Source organism: Blennius ocellaris, assembly GCF_963422515.1.
Source record: "Blennius ocellaris genome assembly, chromosome: 20".
In the NCBI taxonomy this organism is placed as follows: domain Eukaryota; kingdom Metazoa; phylum Chordata; class Actinopteri; order Blenniiformes; family Blenniidae; genus Blennius; species Blennius ocellaris.
In genome coordinates this window covers 14414525-14440754 of record NC_137669.1, presented here as the reverse complement: position 1 = coordinate 14440754, position 26230 = coordinate 14414525, and the positions used below count along the sequence as shown (strand labels likewise).

Here is a 26230-nt window from a genome sequence, read left to right as displayed (position 1 = left end):
CGTTTGCACCTTCCGACGAGCAGAATACACCATTTCTCTCACAGCGTGAGCCGTCATCTTTTCTACGGCAGTGGCGCTCGCCCAACGAGTCGAGTCTATTCAGGAGCGATCAAAATGATTCCCAAACTCTGCTCCGAACACATTCATTTACTGTCAAACCTTTACTGTCTGTGCCAAAGCCTTCTCAAAATAATAATTAATTTCTTCCCTTGCAGGCGTTTTCTTTTTCTTTTCTTTTTTTGGGGGGGGGGGTCTTTTCTCGGCAGTAAGCCAACTAATACATCCAAATTCACAAGTAGAATTATCATTACAGTAACAGCTGCAGCAGGGGGTCATGAGCAGGCGTCACTTTTTTGTTTTCAAGAAGAAAAACCCGCTGAGCAATTTTACACTTAATAGCTGTTAAAAAGATGGCAAGTGGCCCTAAAATGTTTTGGATACAGTCACATTCACCATGTAGGGACTACTGGGGGGGTGGGTGGGGGATAAAAAAAAAAGTATGCGCCATGTCAGTATTTTGATTTATTTTAGAGGTAAAAACAAAAATAAAGTGTGACATTTATAGCTGCCATCCTCATTTATAACGTGCGATATCCCGAAACTGCAATCCGACGCCAGAAGGCTTCTGTGGACGCGACGCGCTAAAGTAGCACTGAGTGGGAAGGTAGAAACGCTCGTCCCTTGCCAAACACATTTCTGATCTTTCCCTACATGTTTGCCTCAGTTTTTCACACACGCGTGCTCGCTGCGACCGGTAAATATGAACCAACCGAGCAAAAAGTATAAACACGCAGCGTCTGCAGCAGCCAGGAATCAGGAGAAACTCGTCCTCTGCCTTTTTTTTGTTTTTTTTTTCCTTTCTATTTTTAGGAAGAAAAAAAAAAAAGAAGATCGGGTTCCTGATAACACTGCTGCGGCTACTCTGGCCAGATTAATTCCTTCAACAAAACCTGTGGGAGGATGACATTACATCGGCTTGAGTTTGTTATTTTAGCTCGTTTGTGCCCTGGATCCTTCTCACTGCATCACCAAACCACAGCTGAGAAGCTTTCAAGCACTAATATTATCTTTCTAATATTATCTCTTCGCACTGAGTTACAAGGACGAAGACGAGCTAAGTGATGAATGTCCTTATGTGAAGGTGTGCATTTGCTGAATATGGTGTATGGTGCAGTGGAGGGCTTTGGCCAGAGAGCTGTGGGGACAGACCAGGTGCACAGTGTGTGTGTGTGTGTGTGTGTGTGGGGTATGTGAATGTGAATCCCTGCAAAACAATGCAATCTCATTTTCATGCACGCACTTTATGTATTTATCTCATATGTGTCAAAACAATAGGCCCACATCGATTTATGGAGACGCTCAGTGTAATCTGGTGCTCACTCAAATGCTTCCATTGTGAGCTTGATAATTAATCCTCATTAGGTGGAAGGCTGCCTGCCTCTTCGCCGTTATTCAATTGATTACCGGAGTCCTCAAATTGACAACTTGAAGTTCACTTTGAATGAATCGCCTAAAAATAAATAAATATATAGAGAGAGAATAGCGTCTGGTTTCCCCTCGCTCAATGTTCTCAAACAGCCAAAACGTGTGGGCCCATTTCCCACAATGCATTTTGTGTTCAAAGTTTCTCTGTAATTACCGCTACTGTTATTTGTCGATGGCATGCTGTGCCGCGCACAGGCTTCAGTTTGACTGCCTGAACACCAGGGACTCGCAGGAAATGATGCCTGTAAGTAATCCGTTATTGCATAATTCTATCCCATTGATATCGGCTCCGCTGTCGGCTGTTCGCCCTCCCACCGCTGGATCAGAACTGGATCGTGTTACTGCGAGTGCAACGCTTAAAATACGCAACTGAGGACTTTCACAATCACAATAACTCCAGAGGTGAGCTATGTTTCTCTGAGTAACCTTCAGCACGTCTTAGCTGTCGTTGGTAATAAATGAAGATGCAGCAAGAGAAAGAAAAAGGTTGAGAAACTCCAAGTTGACATAACCTCGCTTGTAAGACGTGTTCAAAATGCCCTACCTGAGTTTTTAATTCACACTGCAGGTCCTACTGGTTTATTCAGACCAAGGACGCCTTGAAAACATCAGATATGGATCTTATTTAGGATTCCTGGTTCTCGTGTTGCCACAGAAAACAATAAAGTGAGATTGGGATCAATTTTCCCTGTAGTGTGAATGTAGCCTAATGTCTGGCTTCACTGTGAAAGGATACGCAACTTCCTCTCCTGTTAGGTTTTTGACAGATTTAAACAAAATGGTCTGCTAATGAATCATAAATGTGAATCTAATCCTCATAGTGCAACTACAATTGCATATTTGGGACATTTTCAAGGACAAAAAGGTGTCTTTTTACATAAAAGAGATTCAAATCAAATATGAAATATAGAATATAACAATTTAAGAAAACTGATCATTAATTAAAATTTATTTTTAAACTACCTTGTCTTTAATATTCTATAATGTGACCACTACAATTTCACTATGGTGTTAATGTAATGTACTGCTGTAAATACATACCTTAAAACACAGAAGAGATTTTTATTTTTATTTTAAACAATGTTTTGACAGCTGACCCGGGCTGAAGCGGTCCTGATCTGACCCCTTGACCCTCGGACTCGCAGTGCATTTGACCTGCAACGTCTCCATTTCTGCAACAAAGCACGCAGTTGACACCGACTCGCCGGAGGTCATGTGACTGTATGGTGACACATCAGCTGGCCTGAAACCATGTAATGGACTGGAGCTGTGAGACTGTCTCACACACACGCATACAGTAATATACAGACTCGCCGGGGGGGGGGGGGGGGGGGGGGATGATGGGAGGAGGGGTGACGCGCACAAAGACAGGAAAGCAAAGCGATGTATATCTGTATGTAGGCCCCAGCTGTTACACTAATCTGACAATCCAGCAGGATTAAAGACCACATCTCAAGGCTACCACACACACACACACACACACACACAGACAGACACACACATGCAGGAGGCCTCTCTCTGCGTGGAATCCTCCTCTATTATAAATGACCTTATGAAACATGCATTTCTAAATAAGAGTGTGAGTGAGCGTGTGCCGCCGTCATGCCGCCAGAAATGCCTTCAGATTCCGACACAACTGCAGGTCCCACACACCACAATGCACTGCAGTGTGTTTGTTTGCGTTTATGAGCGTGTGTGTGTGTCCGTGGCGTTCAGGGAGTGCCGGCGAGCGAGCGTATTGATGTTTGGTTGGAGGAATAGCACAATGAGAAGCAAAGAGCTGCTGCTGGTTGGCTGATGGGTCGACGACTGTTATTTTGAGGGACTTGCCGCCTCGAAGCGACGCTGGATGTGGATTTATAAGTGTGTGTGTGTGTGTGTACGTGTGTATGTGCGCATGTGGTTTTGTGTGTCCCTGTCCATGAGTGTGATTACAGCCCTGCTCAATGGGCCCATTTCTGCCGGGCCAGTGGGAGGGCGTGGCGCCTGTGGCTGGAACTTTTCTCATGTTTCTAGGGAACTTTTCAAAGGGGCTCAGAAATGTGGCTGCGTGTGAGAGAGAGAGAGAGAGAGAGAGAGAGAGAGAGAGAGAGAGAGAGAGAGAGAGAGCACCCTGTGGACCATGATGCCTTTGTGCAGCAGAGAGAGAGAGAGAGTGAGGGGGCACTCAGAGTACACATAGAAACGGTAATCAATGGTCTCTTCTCAGGCTAAAATCGAAAACCTCAAGACGCACACATACACACGCGCGCACGCACGCATAAGCGTGCACAGGGGGGATGATGAGAATCACATTCCTGCCGATATACAGTGATGAGAATCACAAGGCAGCATCTGAGTGTGTGTTCATATAATTACAGCTTGTGTAATCAGGCTAATGACTGTCATGCGACTATGCAAACCCCGAGGAGGGAACGTCAAGGAGAACTAGAAAAATCGATGTACAAGAGTCTGAGTCTCGCCGAGGAAAGGCCCAAACGGGGAATACTTGAGGAAAGGAAAAACAGCGTTGCGGAGCGATGAGTTTGGACGGAGTCGGAAGGCGGCGGGCGGGAGAACAAAGAGAGACGAGTGTTTTTTTGTCTTTGATGCAAGGGGGGAGAAAAATCCAATCAGCCCCGGTGTAATTCAATGTGGAAATGGGAAAAGATGCACCTTTTGCGAGCTGTACCTGTCGTTTTCCCAAACACACACACACACACACACACACACACACACACACACAGAGAGAGAGAGAGATGAGGTAAACAAGCTGAGGCTCGGAGGGCACCCTGGCAGGCGGACCTTGTTCCTCTCCTGGTTCGCCCCCACTGGCTCAACTGCCCCGGTCAGCCCAGAGCCAACCCCCCCCCCCGGACCGAGTGACTGTCGGCGCAGCCACATCGATTCATCCTGTATCATAACAGCACCCGATATCGAATGCTAACTATTGTACGATCAGGCGATTGGTGTGGACTCCAGATAAGGAAGCGAGCCGCATTATGGTCCCATGCCTGCGACCTGATCAGATACCGATCACGAGATGGTGATTAACTCGGACTAATCGATGTCAGGAGACCTCAACGAATCACGAGCCAGCGCGAGGGCGAGGGCGAGGGAGGCCAATGCGGACATCTTGCTGGGTTGAATGAACGGCTCTTGTAACGTCTCACCAGAAGTAACTTAATACTTCGCATTTACTGCATGTGATTTAATTTTTACAGATCATAAATGATCAGTTCATCCCACCATATCTGGAACTACAGACAAGGTCAAAAACAAAGGTTAAAATCTCTCAACACGTGGCACATTTCAGGTTTAATATAATGAACTCCACACAAGGTTTGCTTTTAGAAAATGCCAACTGGTTTGGATTGAAATCAAGCTCCTCAGATGTAAGAATTTTAGTGTCTTTTGAGACAATGCCAGATTTTATTTTGCATTTTCGGAAGTTTTTCCATCAGCACACAGTCCCGTGATAAGAAACATAATTCCTAAAGAAACTCGTCCCATTAATTTCTACCTTCCGGCTCTAAAATGAATGAGTCACTGCAGATATTGTCTCGCCATTTCTGCAACTTTTATTATTATTATTCCACCCCAAGATGTTTTATTTCAAATAGAATTTCACAGCATATTGACTTAAATAAAGGATACCAGACAAGACCAACAAAACAAAACAAAAACCACTACACAATCAATCTCTCCTCCCACTTTGGAAAAGCAGCAAACATATCCCACACATTGTTGATGTATAGATTTAAAAGGGTAAAAAAAATGAGGGGGAGTCACTGCCGCAAAGTATCGGAAGCAACATTAGCGCATGTATGCCGCAGGTAGCCGTGAACAAGTGGATAATGAGGGTGAGCAGGTTAAAGATGCCGCGCAGCATTTCGTGTGATTGTGGTCGGAGCGGCGGCGGCGCCCAGCCGCCTCCATTAAAACTCAAGAACAAACATTGTCACAAGTTCATTTGTAATTTAAAAGAGAGCTTCTTCTCTCCGCAGACAATATTACTCACCGACTGATTAATTAGGAGGTGGATTTAAGTAACTAATGGTTTGAGAATGATGGTCCAACACATAGATTAGCTCCAAAGTGTTCACTATAACATTTGGCGATCGTTAATTGCTGGGTAATGCGGGCTCCCGCTTAATTAAATTGGGATTGTGGCGCCTGTGGTGAAGTGGTCAGCATCCGTGTTAACCGGTGCCGGACGGGGAAATATATGGGTTATGATACCATCTTGCTCCCCCTTCTCTCTTCTGTCTCAGTGTAATCCTGTCCAGGTTGTTCTCTCCATTCAATCCGTCTCAGCTGCTATAAGCTCTTTACAGGCCTGGCTTAACCACCAGTCTCTCTCTCTCTCTCTCTCTCGCTCTCTCACTGCTGCCGGGACACCAATCCAGCCCATCCATCTTCCTTTCATTTTCTCGTTTTTCTACCTCGTCAGCTCCTCTGCCCTTTTATCATTTCACTCCACCTAAAGCCAATCCCTCCCTATTCTTCTGCTATTCTCTGATGGGCACGGCGGTTCCTTTTTACCACCTTAAATATTAACAAATTTGACTCCCTCATCTAGTCACCCCCCCCCGCCCCCATTTTCTCTCTCTCTCTCTCTCTCTCTCTCTCTCTCTCTCTCTCTCTCTCTCTCTCTCTCTCTCTCTCTCTCTCTCTCTCTCTCTCTCCACACATCTGCTGCATATCCTTCTCCTCTCCAATCTGCCTCTTTTCTTCTCCCGCAGCACCCCCGTCCTTTCATATCACTTTTGTCTGTGATTGCCTCTGACCTCATTCCCCTTTCATTTTCCTCAAACCTCCTCTGCCTCCACCTCCACCCAGTATCTAATCACCTCCGTCGCCACACCTTGCCACTTTGTTCAATTTTTGAGGGAGTGTTCGGCCACCAAACTCTTTTTTTTTTTTCGGTGGGTGTTATTAGAAGTTTAGGAAACCATTTCTCTTCAGCAGAGCTCAGCCAAACGTTTCACGTCACAATTAGGGCTGGATATTAAACCTCCCGAGCTTAAAAAGCACACAAACTGTGACACCCCCCAAAAAAAGTCCCCTCAAAGGACAAAAAGTTGGTATAAATTAGCCAAGTTTTCTTTAACTTTACTTTTTAACCATCCTATGACTGAAACTGTATTATTTACACACATTACACTGCATTACTAACTGTGTGTGTACTGAGCCCTGCGTCTCCGCTTTCCGCTTGTTTTTAAAGGTTCTTGATATCATCCATTTTCCAACAGTTCTGGTTGTGAATAGTTAAAGCCTCTAACTGCACCAGAATCTTTTTTCTTTTTTACGAGGAGCCCCTGGGTAACATGAACCAGCAGTGAACTGCAGGGCTTTCTGGGTTTTTCATTCATATGTATTCACATAGAGAGGTGGCAGAAGGACCCACTTTTCATTTAAGCAGCGCTAAAAATAATTTATTGAAAGTAGACATACAAAGTTAAAAATTTCACTTCAAATACAGGTTAAAAAAAAAAAAAAAAAAGAAGACTTTTAAGACTCGGTGGTTTAAAACATCCGCTCTCCTTTGACCCAACCACTTCAAACACTTCTAATAAATGAGACGTCGGGGTGGTGCTGCTGCTCAGGTTTGGCCTTCGTCTGCGTTATCGATTTCACGATCAGCCGTTTGGCTATGAAGTCGCCGCTTTACAAACATTCAGTCGGCGATCTGTCCTCCTCTCTCCTCCGTCCATCCAGTTGAGCCCTTTGTGACATTTTTACTTCGTTTATGCACAAAATACGCCGACACACACCCAAAATGGATCGTCTTTTCTTTTGAGTTATCGCAAATTAGGGTGTTATTAGTTTTAGTGTTGTTGGCATGCAGCTTTAAAAAAAAAAAAAGGATAGTCCAGACTATAATTACAGTTCAACCTTTCAGAAACCAGGGAATGTTTTTGCCACTAACAGCTGTTTTTATTAGCGTCAAACAACACAAACGCCAAAAACATCAAAACGGTCAGAAAATATTTGAAATCTCCGCTTCACTGTACAAATTGATCAGCAAGTTCATCAAGACAACATCTTGGGTGTTTACTGAAATGATAGTTACTTTAAATTGCATCCATTCCACTCACAGGCTCACACTGGGGGGGGGGCTCATTTCTGTCAGGGTGTAGGGTGAGGTCCCCTTTAAGAGTGGGCGGGCCAAGGTCTGGGCTGTCAGCACCTCACCTGTGGCCACTTCTGGTAATCACCCTGCCCTATACATGTCCTGTCTGTGTGTTTGTTCAGTGTTGGTTTGTTTGTTAGCGATGTCCCGTCCGTCCGGTCCAGTACTAGTCTTCGATGTCTCGTCTGTCCTGTCCAGTCGTTGGAGTCAAGTCTGCTGTGCTCCTCACGTCAAGGAGCAACCTGTGAATCATCGGTCTGTGCTGTCATTATAATAAAAGACTTGATTGAACCCAGCCTGCCTCCAGAGTCCTGCACTTGGGTCCTGTCCATGATCCGTGACAGAACAAACCAACCATCATGGACCCAGCGGACTCTGGTCACCAGCTGCTAGGAGCAGTTGGCCAGCAGGGAAGCCGGCTCACTCAACACGACGAGCAGTTGGCTGGTTTAACGGCGGGTCTCCACGACCTTTCTCATCGACACACGTCAGTGGAGAGTCAACTGAACCAACTCACCGGTCACCTCCAGCAGCTCATCACTCGCCTCTCGGTCCCAGAGGTTCGGGCTGCCGCTGCCGCCGCAGTGCCGCCAGCTGCCGCCGCTGCCGCCGTCGTGGTGCCGCCAGCTACTGCTGCCCCCGCCGTGATGCTGCCGTCACCGCTCTCAAGCCCAGTGCGCTTCTCGGGGGACTCCGGGGATTCGCGACCCTTCCTGGTCCAGTGTGGTCTCCACTTCGAGATGCAGCCGGGGGCGTTCCCAACAGAGAGGTCGAGGGTCGCGTACATCATCTCCCACCTGTCCGGCAGAGCGGAGGCTTGGGCCACCGCTGAGTGGAACCGCCAATCCCGGCTGTGTGACTCGGTGGACGAGTTCGCAGCCGCGCTGTCGAAGATCTTCGATCGGTGTCCCGGCGGACCGGAGGCGGCTCGAGCGCTGGCAGCGCTGCGTCAAGAAAGGAGGCCGGTAATCGACTACGCAATTGAGTTTCGCACCCTCTCCGCAGACTGCGCTTGGAACGATGCGTCACTGCGGGACACCTTCCTCTACGGGCTGGCCAGCCCGGTTCGCGACCAGCTCTTCCTGAGGGATCTCCCCGACGACTTGGACTCCCTCATTGCCCTGGCGGTCAAGATGGAGAATCGTCTGACGGTCCGTGATCGCCTGAGGCAGACTGATCAGCTGGGAGGAGAATCCAGGAGCGCGCGGGAGGAGCACGCCCCTCTCCGTCCCGCTCCCCAGCAGGAGCGAGTCCCGAGTGTTGCACAACCTCCGGAGGAGCCGATGCAGGTTGGCCTCACCTGCATCTCCACGCAGGAGCGGCATCGGCGCCTGACCAGCGGCCTGTGTCTGTACTGTGGTCAGCACGGGCACAGAGCTGCAGCGTGTCCTCTTAAAGGGACAGGCGCACCTGGGTTAAGGAGGGCCCCGGTGAGTCTTAAGAACTCCTCTACTGCGCCTTTAAGAAGACTCACGCCGGCTCAACTGAGGTATGCCGACAACACGTTGGACATTGAGGTTTTCATTGACTCTGGTGCAGATGAGAACTTTATGGACCTTAAGTGGGCTGAGAGACATAATATCCCCACTGAACTGTTATCATTGCCCTTGAAGGCTCTTGCGTTGGATGGACGTAAAATATTTTCTATTGATAAAAAGACTCTTTCTGTTCAGTTATTGTTTGGTCCCTCCCATGTTGAGGAGATTTCTTTTCATTTAGGGTTAAGTCCGTCCTACCCAGTTATCCTGGGCCTCCCTTGGTTATGTTTGCACAAACCCCATATTGACTGGGACTCGGGGGTTATTTTGAGTTGGGGAGGGGATTGTTCTGAGCATTGTCAGTCAGTGTCTGGGGTTAAGGTGGCAGCTGTGGAGGTGCCTGTGTATCCGGACCTCGAGCGAGTTCCCAGCTGCTACCACGATCTAAAGGAGGTGTTCAACAAAGGGAAGGCAACATCTCTGCCACCGCATCGTCCTTATGACTGTGCCATTGAGTTATTGCCGGGTACCACTCCTCCCAAGGGTCGCATTTACTCTCTCTCACAACCCGAGAATCAGGCCATGAAAGATTACATTGAGTCTGGCTTAGAGGCTGGGATAATCAGACCCTCGTCCTCTCCTGCAGGGGCGGGATTTTTCTTTGTGGCAAAGAAGGACAAAACTCTTCGGCCGTGCATTGACTACAGGGGCCTCAATGAGATAACCATTAAAAACCGCTACCCACTACCCCTCATGACTTCGGCCTTTGAACGCCTGCAGGGCGCCAAGGTCTTCACTAAGCTGGACTTGCGCAATGCTTACCACCTGGTCCGGATTAGGCAAGGGGACGAGTGGAAAACGGCATTTAACACACCTTCTGGCCATTACGAGTATTTGGTGATGCCATTCGGTTTATGCAATGCCCCTGCAGTGTTCCAGAATCTCGTCAATGATGTGCTGAGAGACGCATTGAATAAGTTTCTGTTTGTTTACCTCGATGACATTTTGATTTTTTCTTCAGATCTTGCCAGTCATGTCAAGCATGTTCGTTTTGTTTTGGAGCGTCTTCTCAGCAATAATTTGTTTGTCAAAGCCGAGAAATGTGTTTTTCATGCTCCCACAGTTTCGTTTCTTGGGCACGTCATCTCAGAGGGGAGGGTGGAGATGGACAGGGAGAAGGTCAGGGCGGTAGCGGATTGGCCGACCCCGGGTAGCCGCAAACAATTATTACGATTTTTGGGGTTTGCTAACTTCTACCGGCGGTTTATCAGGGGATTCAGCTCCGTCGCGGCGCCGCTACATGCCTTAACTTCCCCCAAGGTCCCGTTTTCTTGGGGTCCCTCAGCTGAGCAGGCGTTTTCGGAGCTCAGGGCCCGGTTCACCTCGTCTCCCGTGCTTAGTGTGGCGGATCCAGGGCGGCAGTTTGTGGTGGAGGTGGACGCGTCAGATGTCGGTGTCGGGGCAGTGCTCTCTCAGCGCAGCAGTAAGGATGGGAAGCTGCACCCTTGTGCCTTTTTCTCCAGGCGGCTGACCCCGGCTGAGGAGAACTATGACATTGGCAATCGGGAGCTCCTGGCCATCAAGGCTGCGTTGGAGGAGTGGAGACACTATCTGGAGGGTGCAGAGCACCCGTTTGTGGTATGGACCGACCATAGAAACCTCGAGTACATCAAATCTGCCAAACGGTTAAATTCTCGGCAGGCTCGCTGGGCTCTGTTCTTCACCCGGTTTGACTTTGTGGTATCGTATCGCCCTGGGTCCAAGAACGTGAAGCCTGACGCCCTTTCCCGGGTCTTTGAACCGGATCCTGCTCCTCGTTCCCCCACGCCGATTTTACCTCCGACCTGTGTGGTGGGGGCGGTGACGTGGGAGATTGAGGAGCAGGTTCGGCGGGCTCTGGAGGGGGTGACGGTGCCGCCAGGTTGTCCTCCCAACCGCCTGTTTGTGTGTCCCCCGGTACGATCTAGTGTTATTCAATGGGCCCACACTAACCTTCTGTCTTGCCACCCAGGAACTGAGCGCACCATGTTTGTGGTGAGACAGCGTTTCTGGTGGCCAGAGATGAACAGGGAAGTCCGGGAGTATGTCCGGGCTTGCCCTGTCTGTGCCCGTAACAAGACCTCGCGGTCTCGCCCCTCTGGTCTGTTGCAGCCGCTCCCAGTACCCACCCGACCATGGGCAGACCTATCCATTGACTTTGTCACTGGCCTCCCGGACGCTGAAGGGTTTACCACCATCCTCACCGTAGTGGACCGGTTCTCCAAGATGGCCCACTTCGTGCCCTTAGCGAAACTCCCATCAGCCAAGGAGCTGGCAGAGGTCATGCTGAGACACGTGTTCCGTCTTCATGGGTTCCCGCGGGACATTGTCTCGGACAGGGGTCCTCAGTTTGTGTCTCGGTTTTGGAGGGAGTTTTGCAGGCTGTTGGGTACTACGGTGAGCCTTTCGTCCGGTTACCACCCAGAATCTAACGGCCAAACAGAGAGGGTGAACCAGGAGCTGGAGTCCATCCTTCGTTGTCTGGTCTCTGACAGCCCGGCTGCTTGGTACAGGCAGTTAGTCTGGGTGGAATACGCCCACAATTCCCTGCCCTGTTCGTCCACTGGTCTGTCTCCCTTTGAGTGCGTGTATGGGTACCAACCCCCCCTGTTCCCAGCCCTGGAATCAGAGGTTAGTGTCCCGTCAGCTCTGGCAATGGTGCGGCGATGCAAGCGCGCTTGGCTTCAGGCCAGAACCAAGCTCTTGCAATGCTCTGCTGAGCGCAAGCGGCTTGCAGACCGGCGCCGGGTTCCCGCACCAACTTATGATGTTGGTCAGCGTGTGTGGCTCTCCACCCGGGACCTGCCACTCCGCTCAGACGCAAAGAAGCTGGCGTCAAGGTTTATTGGACCTTATCCAATAATTAAGCTGGTTGGTCCCTCTGCAGTCCGTCTTCGTTTGCCCCGCTCGCTTCGTGTCCACCCCACCTTTCATGTGTCAAAGGTTAAACCGGCCCGGGAGAGCCCCCTAGTTCCCTCCTCAAGAGCCCCTCCTCCTCCCCGTATGGTAGAGGGTGAGGAGGTTTTCACGGTCAGGCGGCTCCTGGCAGCTCGCCGGCGTGGGCGGGGGTTCCAATACCTGGTTGACTGGGAGGGGTATGGCCCTGAGGAACGTGCCTGGGTACCTGCTAGGGACATCTTGGACCCAGGCATGATCAGGGATTTCCACAGGCAGCATCCTGAGATGCCTGGGCCGTCTGGAGCCGGTCGTGGAGGGGGGGGTACTGTCAGGGTGTAGGGTGAGGTCCCCTTTAAGAGTGGGCGGGCCAAGGTCTGGGCTGTCAGCACCTCACCTGTGGCCACTTCTGGTAATCACCCTGCCCTATACATGTCCTGTCTGTGTGTTTGTTCAGTGTTGGTTTGTTTGTTAGCGATGTCCCGTCCGTCCGGTCCAGTACTAGTCTTCGATGTCTCGTCTGTCCTGTCCAGTCGTTGGAGTCAAGTCTGCTGTGCTCCTCACGTCAAGGAGCAACCTGTGAATCATCGGTCTGTGCTGTCATTATAATAAAAGACTTGATTGAACCCAGCCTGCCTCCAGAGTCCTGCACTTGGGTCCTGTCCATGATCCGTGACAATTTCAAAAATGTCACTAAATGCATTAACGTCAAAAAGGAGTCACGTCTCTCCGCTCTGAGTGCTTCCTCCGCCTCCTGCTGTGTACAATGTTCCAGTGTTGTGTGACCTGTCAGTCTCCCTCGTGTATCTGCTTCAGTCGTATCATGGCCTGTCATACCTCCACCACCCGCAGCCCGACAACGAAAACAATTATCACGTCTCGCGCGGCTAAATAAACAATGCGCTCGCGCGCACGCGCTCTCTCGCGGCGTCAGTCAGCCTTTCAGACCTGGAGCCTCTGCCGGCTAAGATTAGGGCTAATCCACAACTGTTGGAATGAAAGATTAAGAATGAATCACCTGCTGCTGCAAGTGTGTGTGTGTGTGTGGGGAGGCATTTAAAGACAGGCCCTATGGGAAAGAAACCTGCTGCAACCACCAAGCAATATTAATATTATATTAATATCCCTAACCGCCTTTGCACATGCACACACACACACACACACACACACACACAAACACACACACACACAGATTTACATTCCTTCACACACGCAGCTCATTAGCTTCAGTGGCTCGTTCAAACTGCAAATGCCTTTGAAAGAGCCCTTTAAAGATCCGGGGTTCAAAGGTTTACTTCAGAGGATCCGTTTGTGTACACACACACACACACACACACACACACACACACACACACACACACACACACACACACACACACACACACACACACACACACACACACACACACACACACACACTTTAGTGTTTAATTGGATCGATGTTCTTCCCTCATGGCTTGCCGATAAGTGAGGGGACGTCGGCAACATGAGGGAAGCCTTTTGTTACGAACTTCCTGTTTATCCCACCAGGCTGAACGAACGAGGGCGAGGGGCTGAGGGGGCGTAGCGGCGGATGGATGGATGGATGGATGGAGAGAGGGGGGGAAAAACGTTGCAGCAATGAGCTCCTGACCTCGTTCACTCCTCTGTCGGGACGCCGGGCTAAATAATTTAAACGCACACACACACACACACACACACACACACACACACACACACACACAGTCACATGCCTTTTGCACAGTCTCTCTCTCTTGTTCGCACAGGCGGCCTCTCCGTGCTCCTCTTTGCCTCACATGAAAACACACCTTCATAAAAATCACCCCCCACCACCACCACTCAGGAAGCTCCATGTAAAGCTTGAAGGCCGGATCTATAAATACTTACTTCCCGTGTCCATGCTTTAACCCTACGACGACTTGAGCGCACAAACAAGTTCACAGGTTGCGTTCATACAAACGCCTCAATATGCACACGAGGGATAAGGCCGCAATTCATGCACGGGACGCGAATATCTGCAGATTCAATCTGACAAATGGGTTATAAAAAGAGAGGATAATGTGACAAAAGTAGAAACTGTGACTGCCGACTAATTAAAAGGAGATAAAACACGGCAGTGACGGACCGGGGTGACATCCACCGGAATTGCTGTGCATCTTTTGATGTCCGTGTTTTTTTGATGTGGCTTTTCTTGTTCACGTGCCGAAACGAGGCTCCTCCCCGGCGAACGTTCACACCCTTCAAGGACACGTGAGCCGAAGTGGAGGCGTTTCACAAACTACTTTAAAGTCGAGCCAGAAGCCACGCGAATTTCGTCGCATATAATATCTCTGGCGTTTAGATTCCATCAGACGTCCCCCCCCCCCCCCTCCCCAATCTTACTGGATCTTTATCTCTTCCTGTACGGCCTTAAAGGCGCTCCCCCGGGACGATGCACTCTCCATCTTCCTCCGCGTCTTCATTCGTGTGCACTCTCCACCACCGCTCAGCGCTACGAGGCCGCGAATGGCTATAGTGGCCATTTTCCAAAAGAGCGGCTCCCGGAGGAGCGACGATAACATTTCCAGTAAGAAAGCAAGTTTCAGCTGAGGAAACAGGAGATCCAGTGTCGTCACAGAGTGAATGAAGTGAACTACAGCCTGGCTCCCAAGGTTTCTTTCTCTTTCTCTTTATTGCAGTAGAAATCCACACGGTTGTTGTTTTATGGTCAAGTCGATAGGTTATTAAATCACACGTTACCGGAGTCCAGAGTGACTTTTTGTCAAACCATCACAAAAAAGATATTCGATTTATAAGAATAGAACCAATCAGAAAAAGAGGGTTGCGTTTTTGAGAGTGGATCGAGATGGGGCGTCACATACGTTTGCCATTATTTCGAAATAAATGACTTGAGCGATTAATGAACCGTCAAAACTGCCGCTAATCATTTTATTTCACGAAGGAGTGCTCGACTCAGACTAATGGGTATTTTCATAATTATCTAAACATAGAATTTTTCTAAACTAATCAACTTTTTTTTTTTTTTTTTAATATCCAACCATCCGTTAGACATTGAAAGATCTGAGAGATTCGGTTTAACATTACGGAAAATGAAGAACAATCGCTTCAATTAAACACAAACAATGGCAGCCAGAGTGAAACTATTAACAGTTCATATCAAATAAACACTGGGCTGATAAAAAAAATTAAAATTACAATCCAGTTGAAAGTCGCGTTTGTAATTTTACTTTACATGTTTTTCGCTTTACAAAAGACTAAATGTGGAGTTTTTCTGTTCACTGGAGACGTGAGGTCACAGTCACAAGTGGCTGTGTGATGGCGAAAGAGGCAGACAGATGGAGAGGGAGATGGTGGGAGTCGAGCACAGGGGGAGGGGGTGTGTAGGGGGGGAGGTGGATCACAGAGATGATACCCGGGGTCCAGTTGGGAGTGTGGAAGCCCGACGCTTATCGCGACCTCTGCCCGCTCTTATCAGGAGCGTGGACCCGCCCATCCGGGCCCTTCTGTTAATTAGCCCACATTTACTCACACACAAGCTAAAGTGGCGCAGCACAAATAAAGACACAGATAGATGTGAATAATACGAGCGCACATTTGATCATGCCATCTCTGCGTATAGTTAATATGCTGCCGAAGGGCATCGGTGATTCATACTCTGTCACTCACTCACACACACACACACACACACACACACACATATATAGTCGCAAAGGTTTGTTGGTAGGAAGGAGGCGCCCTGTTTCTGGGGGTTTTATTTATAGCGAAAGCTGTAATACACAGGGATCCCAGAATGCTTTGTGGTTTTGGGAGACGGCACTGCGTTTATGCTCTCTAATTTAGAGTCCTGTAATAGAACACACACACACACACACACACACATGCACACACACAGTAAAGGTGAAGCACAGCTGCCACTTCTCTCCATCTTGCTTGTTTGAATTCATTGTGGTGGAACAGACGGGACAGAAAGAACAGGAAGAGGATGGAACAGAGACGGAGGGCGTGAAATAGAGAGACAAAAAGGTGGAAGGTGACGAGTGGAAGAAGGGATCCGCTAAATAAATATTTGTGAAGCTGTGAATGAGACCGGCAACGACAAAAAGAACAAGCCAGAAGGAAAGAGAGCAAAAAAAAAAAAAAAAAAAAAAAAGAAGAAGAAGAAGGCGGGGAAGAGAGGGAACGAAGAGGAGAGCGGGGCGATAAAGCTGTGACAGCGGCAGCCATGGTGGTTGTCATGGCGACGGCCGAGGAGAGCAGGTAGAGCAGTGTCTCCTGGGAATGAGCAGTGCACGCCTCCCTCCCCCACCCCCCGGCTCCCTCCCTTTTCCTCTCCCTCTCCTGACATCCCTCCATCCCGGCTCCGTCCCCATCAGTCAGTCCTCATTTTCTACCCCCTGCCCTCTTCACGTCCCAGTATCGCCCATCTCCTCCCGTCCTTTCCTTTGTCCCTTCTGCCCCCCTTCGGTTTTCCCCGACGCCGGTCCTTTATCATCCTCTTCCGATCACGCAGCACTCCCTCCTTCCTCACCATCTCGTCTTCCACTCCCTTCTATCCAACATCCCCATCTTACCATCACCTTAACTCTTTTTCCATCCCTCCCTCCCTCCCTCTCTCCATTTCATGCCCTTCCCCTCGCTGGCTCTTCCTCATTATCTCATGGTCTGTACACCTCCCCTTTTTTTTCCATTCCTCCCCTCCTCCTCCCATCTCTATATTAATCTACCCCCCCCCCCCCCCTCACACACACACACACACACACACACACACACACACACACACACACACACACACACACACACACACACACAACTCCAGAGAATATGTATGTCTGCGTAGTCCTGCCCAATTACTGCAGGGGAGTCTGCATGTGTTTATCTACACGAGCTGTTTCTTCTTTTGACCTACCTAAAACACCTCCAGCGCTCTCCGTCTCCCTCTGACTCACTGAATCTACAAAACGGCTGCACACCACCACAACGCACCAGCACCGTGTGTGTGTGTGTGTGTGGTAATCACGATGTTGGCGTGCATCACTGCATATGCGAGCAAGCGTGTCTCAACTTGTGAGTGTGCGAGTGTGTTACTGGTCATGTAGAGAGAAGCCAAAGTTTCCAGGTGGATGAATTCAGCCAATAAATGCCTTCTTTTCATTACATGGAATAACTCCAACACATTAGACTGGGAGAGTTTCGCTGCGCAATCTCTTTCCAGAGTGGGGGGAGTGGGGTGTTTTAGCTGTGCGGAGTCATTATTGTTCAAACTATTGTGTTCTCTGGAAGCTCGACTCGTTGTGGATGTCGTTTAGCATGACGTTTGGGCGCCACAATACCAAGATGGCCGTAAACCTAATAAGAGCCAGACTGATTGAAAAATAGCACAGCAGGTCTACAATAATGAAAGGATTAACATACTGGACTTCAGGGCATGGGAGCAGACACTCCGCATAATAACCAGCTCAGAACGCTGTGCGGTTCACACTGAAGTGAACAGAACCCAGACAAATCTGGACAATGAGTGCAAAAGTTGATTTTTTTTTTGCATATATGGCGTTTGCAGAAGCCTAATATGTAGTTTACATTCTAATTATAGACATTGCTGTAGGATTACAACTTTTAAAAGATTTTGGGTTTGAGTTTTAACGCTCCTTAACGGTGGGCTCTTCAGTATTCATCTTTCTTGAGCAGAATCGCTTCAGTCGTCTATATTTAATTAATTCACTTATCAATGAAGATACACAAACTGATATTGACCGAACTAAGTGAAATAACACTTTGGACTAATGCAAGTCAGTTAAAGGAAAATTGTCGAAAAATGGCAAAGGAATAGATAAACTAGTCTGTGTGGAGTCTGCATGTTCTCCCTGCCCATACGTGGGTTTTACAAACTGCAACCCTCACGCTGTTGGAAATTGGTCGCTTGTGGCCTTAAGTTGGATGAAGTCATTTTCAAATTAAGGGGCTTTTTGAGAGACTTGCATCCTGTATAGGCACAGCAAGTCAGACATATGCTCCGGGGCTCCATTATTGTCTTTGCTGGAAGATGAGCTGCAGCTTTTTCAACCATCTGTAGAGCAGCTACATTGGCCGAGTTAAGAGTACAATAAATTACAATAATCTATTCACGGAGGCACAAAATCCTGCCTTCAATTCCTCAGCACTTTCGGCTCATCTGAGTCATCTTCGGATTTTCATCTTCAGCTCTCAGAAGTTAAGTGGTGACTAACAATGAGTAAACTCTGGACCGTTCCTGCCCCGCGTTTGGCACCTCTGCTTTTATCTGGTTGCTGATCAGACGGCCGGGGCGCCGCTACAGCCCAACAGAAGCTCCTCAAAGCAGATGAAAAATGTCCATTTTGGAAGTGGCATTACTGTTACCGTGAAAATACACTGGCGACAAATCCCATCACAGAACGCCGGATGACATACTGTAAAGTTTACATTAGCAAAAATAGCTTTTCTCCTTTTTTGGTCGGAGACGCCAGAGTGAGGAAAATTACACCACTATGAATTGTAAATTCGGAGACTGGGTCAAATATGACATCTAAACTACTAGTGTGCCATTTCGCAGATGCTGAAGGTCCTAAAGACAAATGAAGGGTCCCCTGAGCTCGCCAAGTGACTATGAGAATCCGGTCTCTGTTTAACGCTCATTAAATTGAAGAAGGCTTTGTGTACAGGGTCTATTTAGTAAAACTTCTACCTGAAATAAAATTCCTAGCTGCCAGCTCAGAGGAGGATGTATTAAACAAGGCGTATTTGTGGCTTGCAGGTTTGCTCGGTGCCCACATTCTCTTATCACTTCAATGGCAAATGGGAAATTCCCTCTCATTGCGAGTTGAATTTAAACATTAAAAACTCCCTCCGCGAGAAAGAAAAAAAACTAATTCCGGTCAAATACGGCACACATCTGCCAGGCCCGGCCCATCCTGTGATAAGAAACCGCTTTCAGATACGGGTGAGCAGTGTGTGTGTGCACGCCAAACACACACACACACACACAAATACAGCCGAAAGGGGGGGCGAGGCGGTGGGAGCAGACATTTTCCCACTGAAAGCTATCATTATTCCCTCACTGGGCCCAAGTTGACCTCCAGACGATGGCCCACTTGAATGCAACTCCGGATATGAACCATGATCCTTTTCATTTCCTCTCGCCACGAGAAGATAACCCGCCGCCGCCGCCGCCCCGAGCGTCACCCATGCGTTCACATACACCTGAAACCCCTGTGCCACCCCCCCCCTCACCCCCGCACCCCCCGTTTGCTACCTGCCAGCCCTCATGCCTGCCTGTGTGGGGACTTTGTCCTCCAGGAGGGTGAGAAGGACCCACTTCCTGTGTCAAATTGCCTCTCGCATTCCACACTCTCCCTCAAGCCGCCTCGCTCCGGCTATTTTTTCCCCTCTTTCTTGATCCTTCTCTCCTTCTTGCCCTCTCTATGGGGGGCTTTGTCTGCCATCGGACGCACAAAACACTGATTCATTCCACGAGTTAAACACGATCCTCGAGAACACAACGCTATTCCGCCGCAGACACCCACTTTTCAAGGAGCGAGAGAGAGAGAGAGAGAGAGAGAGAGAGAGAAGGCTGGCGTGAACAAGTTTTTGGCAGTGAATATTCACTATTTTTGAGCCCACACAGACAGATGGACAGTCAGAGCTCTCATGAAGGCAAAGATACTTGCACACACACACACACACACACACACACACGGGCGATCCGTGGGACAGAGCAGATGTCCATGGGAAAAAATTCAGTCTCCCATGTATGATATAGTCATCCGGAAATGACGTCATGGCTCCGATAACAGGAAATATCCAAGAAGACGTAAGACTGGGGATCACTCTGAAGACGCGTGAAGTCAGCTGGTTTCAAGCCGGGAGGCGTCTGAGGAAAGATCCTGTCAGCAGTCACACGCAACTGTGGTTCCTGTTTGTGTGTGTGTGTGTGTGTGTGTGTGTGTGTAAGTGTGTGTCCAGGTTGCATGAGGTGAGCCTTTGTAATTGGGCTGTTGAGGTTTGACTGTGCGTCGCCAACGTGTGCCAAACCCATACGCTCAACAACCGTGGCTATTGAAGCATGTGTGTGTCTGTCTGCCTATGTGTGTCACACCTGTCTCCATCTGTACACTTAAAGACAGATTAGGTCAGTTTGAGCTCGAGGATCTTTGGCAAAGATCGCAACAGACTGACCCAGTGGTAATCTGTGTGTGTGTGTGTGTGTGTTTGGTGTTGAAAACCTCCGGGCCAAAACCGGTGCAGCATCACAGAGGAACCAGCCAGTCGTCACGTCCTCCAACACGTTGACAAAACAAATATTGGTGTCCAAGCAAAGTGATTGCAGCAGAGCCGGGTGGAGCAAGTCCAGGCACTCACCAGCCTCGGGGCCACAGACATCAAGGGGCCCCTTAAAACATTTCAGCTTGCAGACTGTCAAAATGGGCTTCTTGTAAAAACGTTGCTGAAGATTTGGCAACGCGAAGATACAATATCAGATGTATTTATGTGCAATTGAAAATGCAACCGCAATCACGGAGCGATTAACAACTTTTCCCTTCGGAGCCAAATGCCACAGGTACAAGTTCAAACGTCCAATTAAAAATAAAGATCGTTTGATCATACGAATGCGCCGTCGTCTGCAAAAGAACATGAAATGATGCTGTATACAGCGATGGGGATGGAAACACGCGGCTTCACAAACAATCATAAAGAAATATGGGTCTACATGTTGCCTCAAGTCTCGATAGTTATGAAGATCTGTGCTTTCTTTGTTTTCCTGCATTTCAATAATCAGTTGCTCACGAACAACTTCACGGAAATTGTAATGGCCGTGCGAGCAAAGTACAAAGATCCCACTAATCGTGTGTCACAACCAAGAAATATACTGTTCAATAAATCTGATAACGTTAATTTCTACCACTAAAATACAACATGAAATCTGAATTAATTTGTTGCCTAATTATTTTACCACAGATGCTCTGGTTGGTTGATCGTTTTGTTTTTGTTTTTTTTTTCCAACCATCTGCAGTATAAATTATCAGACAAACACTTTTTCTTCCACTTTCTGTAAGTACATTGGAAATAAATACATATTTCACCCCTGGAGCACATGCTCAAATATAATGAAATAAAAAAAAAAAAACGCAGGACATAATTCTCCAGCTCCAAAGCAAACTTTGGATTCAACTTCAGATTGCAGTCATACGGGATCACATCACCCTCGAGCTCCGAGTTTGGAGCGACGTCGCAGTTACAGTTCAAATCAATGACTGCAAGAGGCCCAGTGAAACAAACCCCCAGAACCTAAACACGTCCACCACAGAGTGGATTGAAATGACTAAACTGAGGCTTCTGGAGCAGCTCAGTCGAGACGAATCATCAAAGCTGAATGTGAATCGGAAACATTTTTTTGGTGGTGGTGGTGGGGGGGGGGGGGGGGGATTTGGAAACAAGAAAAACCTCGGTCGGAGTTGGAGTCAGTGGGCAGACGTCTCTAATGGGAGGTCAATTAACTCCTGGAAGAAAAAAAAGCTCAGTCCTACACTTCCAAACAGTGGATATTTAATTTGAATGAATGAACGGTGGTGGTAGTTAGCACACTGGCGTCACAGCGAGGTTACGAGGCTCGACTGTGAGCCAGGCCTGTCTGCATGTACGCCCTATAGGGGGCACGCAATGTCTGAGGGGGTATTTGCGGGGTAATATAATCAACTGGGACCCGTTCCAGAACCCTGTGACCCTCAGTGGGGGAAAAAAAAGAAAAAAAATCTATTTTGAAAATGGATGGATGAGATCTTTCCCCTTCATTTTGGTGTTGAAATGTATCCTGTTAATCAATAGGTGCTGCATATAAAAGGGCTTACATTGTGCAAACAGGTTGCTACTTCCATAAGGCAGACATTTTTTTTTAAGTGATTTGCATCCTGTGGGGGGGGGGGGGGGGGGGTCACAAGTGGATGAACCAATGAATGGAAGAGGGGAGGAAGCCATAAATACACAGTGGAGCATAACAAAGATCTCAACAACAACAAAAAAAAACAAAAACGGCTCCAGTGTGCAGCACACTGGGGGCAATCTGCTGGGGTTTTGATATTCATAAAGTAGATCTGCATTTTCATTATTTTTGGTGCCCGCTTCCTTTTCTCTCAATGATTCAGCTTCTTCCTCCTCCACCTCCTGCTGCTGCTGCTGCTGCTGCTTATAGGATAAATCTGGAGTCATCGGTAACGGAAGGTGTGGGCGTGCGATGGGGGGGCGCATGAATCTCGGCGTGGATCCGGAGAGAGAGAGAGAGATATGGGGGGGGGGTTCGCGCATTCCTAATCAGCGTTCCTCCTCGCGATTCCCGATGACATCATTCAACCCGAGCCTCCGTTCGCGCACCGCATCGCCGTTAACTTCCCCGTTACCCCACCCACTTTTAGCCACAAGCAAGCAAGCGCGCACACACACACACACCAAATGTATAACGAGAGGATGCCCCCGGCTCGGATGCCGGCACCCATCCCCACAGTGAGCTCGCCCAAATCTGGCAATTAAAAGGAGCGTGCGCGTGTCACATGTTGGCCATCTGACACCCCCCCCCCCCAAATCACCCCCCCTTAGTCACACACGCACACACGCGCGCGCACGCAAGCACCCGGTAATAAAGTCGTTAAAGCCGCAGTATGGTCCCCCGCCCCCCCCCCCCCTTAAATTAACGGCAGGATGTGAGCCGGTGACACAGACACCACATAACGAGCCGCCGCACGAAAACCCCTCATCAAGCTCAATTAGAGATAACCCGCTAATTACCGACACACACACACACACACACACACACACACACACACACACACACACACACACACACACACACACACACACACACACACACACACACACACACTTCCTGACTCAAGGGGACACAGGCCACAGTAAATCCCGACACTGAGACACAAAGGCTGGTGTGTGTGTGTGTGTGTGTGTGTGTGTGTGTGTGTGTGTGTGCGCGCGTGTGTGTGTGTGTAAAAGCGGGGGGTGGGGTGCACGGGAGTCTCGGACGGCCAATGAGGGCTGATATGTAGGTCGAGTGCAGGATTTCCTCCCGTGCGCACACAGTCACTGTCTCGTTATTAAAGGCGCGCGCGCGCGCACACACACACACACATGCACCGGGAATAAATAAATAAATAAAATAAAATAAATAAATAAATAGCACAGACTTTGGTTAACAAAGGATCGGAGGTCCCGGCTTACCGTGGCGGTGTGAGCGAGCAGCGCCGTGAGCGCGAGCAGCCAAGGCAGCTTCATGGTCGGGGTGCTCGGGCTCTGCCTCCCGGGGCCGCCGCTGCCTTCACGGGGTTCGGGAAGGTGGATGGTGAGGGGAGGACAAAAAGCTGCTCCCGGTCCTGCTGCTTGCTGCTGCTGCGTGTGTGTGAGTGTGTCTCGGTTTGCGCCTGTGTGTGTGTGTATATGTGTGTGTGCGCTCTCGGTCTCGGTCCAACTTCAGTGCGCGCAGCCCGTCCGCGCGACCATCCGTCCTTCGACAGTCAAAGCGTCTTTTTTTCTTTTTTTTTTAATCCAAAGCTTCACGCGCTGCTGCTGCTGCTGCTGCTGCTGCTGCTCCAGGTCACCCGTGAAGCTCCGGCGTCTCCTCCAGGCCTCCGCTCCTTCTCCTCCGTGTGGCTCGGAGTTTTTGTGCTCGAGACCTGATAATTTACTACCGGGAGACGACAGACCTCTCTCTCGCTCTCTCTCTCTCCCTCTCAGTATCTCTCTCTCTCTCTCTCTCAGGATCTCTCTCTCTCTCCTCCCCCTCTCCGTTGAGGGCAGGATGTTCCGTATGGCGACGCTGCCTGGCCTGGGAGTTTGGCAGGAGGAGGGTGTGTGTGTGTGTGTGTGTGTGTGTGTGTGTGTGTTCAACAGAGAGATAGGGGAGAGAATAGGGGGGATCGGCGAGTCAGGGCGAGGATGCCCCCTGCAGATCGGTTAGACACCCGCAGCCCGACACACACACACACACACACACACACACACACACACACACACACACACACACACACACACACACACACACACTGTTGATGCGCTCAGGTTGGATTCATGTTGGCTCATGTGACACCTTGAAGGAGCAGCTGCGCTCCGCCGCTCTGATTGGCTGCGTCAACAACTTTATAAATCCACAACACAAAATTCATATTAACAAGATTCACATGATTCATATTAAAAAATAATAATAATAAAATGCTGTTTTGTTGCCAATAAGTTCATTCTATTAAACAGAAGATGTTTTCCATTTAACATTTACATCCTCCAATGTTCCTCTAAGAACCTACATCTTTTTGTAGATACAATAAATAAAGTGGCTGCTCTGGACAAGGCATAGTGTTTTACAGTTTTGCCAGAGATTTTTTGGTTTGTTTTTTTGTATGTTTGAGAAAACAGTGCCTCCAGGCTACTTGTGATTGAACACAGTTCAAGTCGTTTGACCTAATTGTGCGTCACTTCTGGTAACATCCACCAAAGAACCTCCGGTTTCATCCAGTTCAACTTTGCTTCGGGGCCTCGAGACTTTAATGTCAACTGTCTACATGAGACACGTCCTGAACAGGCTGCTGATCGACTAACCAACTGAATACCTAGAAATCTCCCACACAGCAGGTTTTCACAGTGTCAAAGCTTTGTACATTGTCAGTAGGTCACCCTTGGGGGGGGGGGGGGCTGCCATGTGGGGTACTTGACCTTGGTTCTGATCCACCAACAACTTTAGGAATCCTGTGATCCGACAGCACTGGAACACTGTTAATTATCACCTGTCGCTGCGTTTGCTTTGTGGGTAAAGACGCAGGAAAGCCCAGGTTTTGCCTAAAACAACACATGAAAGTCAGCCGACATTACGCAAAAAAAAAACAACCCTCCTCATACGTTTGTTTGAATCCAGCTGGTGTTTCCTGTTTAAGGTTCCTGCTTTTGTATTGCAGGTGAGAGAGGATCTGTCTGCCAGGCTTTTGGCTTCACTGTAACGTATCGACAAATGAGAGATTCAGGGGTGCTGAAGACGGATGAATGTGCTTGTAACCCCCCCCCCCCCCCCCCCGGTTTCAATTTATAATGGGACTTCTGCAGAGGAAAGATAGGACTACATCAATTCTGACGGATCCAAGACAGATAAATAAGAAAACAAATGATCCTGTATCCACCCCGAGACCTTCTGCTATTCATCGCTTGTGTGACTCATTGCAAAGCGCTGGTGTCAAACAAGTGAAGTACACAAGTATAAGTGGACAAGGGGGGGGGCTTTTCTTTTATCCAGCAGGAAATTGAGCCTTGTATAAAGCTGTAACCCTCGGGCCTTTGTCTGCGTCCCACAAGACACTTTTTTTTTCACATGGTCTGAAAACGCTCACAAGGTAAGGCAGCCAATTTTCCTTTTCGTGGGGGTTTTTCTTCACGCTCTTGTTTTGTGATTTCAACAAAGCCGAGGCTTTACCACCAGCGGCATCACCTTGTTTTTCCCAAAGTAACAGCGTGCCATTTCCGTTGGGGCTTTGCACGCCCTACACAAAGGCCGGGCAGGTAAGAACAGGTTTTATTTATCTTGGAGGCACTTTGAATAAAACTGAAAGAGCAGGAGAGGGAGGGAGGGAGGGAGGATGTGTTGACAGACACCTGCAGTGTCGTCTGCTAATCTCTCTTCACAGACCTCGGGCTCATTAGTCGTATCTTAATTATTAAAAGTGCATTAGCCTCCTCAACGGGCAGAGTCAGGAATTTACTTGAACATCAGTCACCGATCAGTTTTCCTCTGCAGTTATGATCTGAGGGGCTTTTCGCCGCCGCTCAGCCAATCGTGATCGTATAATTATGTCGAATAATCATTCCAGGGGACTGAAAATAATGGCCGGGCTGTAAGTGGTACACATTAGCTGGGATTTGTTTTTTTTTCCTTTGCTGGGTTCCGTCATTACGGCTCAGCGCCGCTTGGTTGTCAAGTCCTGCAACGGTGCCACATTCGGGCGCCAGCCTCATTAATCAGCCACACTTCTGGGGAAAGCGGAGCATCAGGAGAATCAGGAACATCAGGAACATCGGGAGAATTAGGAGCATCAGGAACATTGGGAGCATCAGGAACATCGGGAGCACTAGGAACGTCGGGAGCATTGGGAGAATTAGGAGCATCAGGAACATTGGGAGCATCAGGAACGTCGGGAGCATTAGGAACATCGGGAGCAGGCGGCCC

The 26230-nt window shown here is 48.8% G+C and overlaps 1 protein-coding gene across 1 annotated transcript in view; it reads right to left on the bottom strand.

The window, feature by feature from the left end:
• Positions 1-23833, bottom strand: part of sdc3 (syndecan 3) — a 44203-nt gene extending 20370 nt beyond the window's left edge. The window contains exon 1 of the mRNA XM_080516138.1: positions 23248-23833. Coding sequence (XP_080372264.1) covers positions 23248-23301 — 54 coding nt within the window. The 5' untranslated portion in view covers positions 23302-23833. The remainder of the gene's footprint in view (positions 1-23247) is intronic.
• Positions 23834-26230: the final 2397 nt, after the last annotated feature.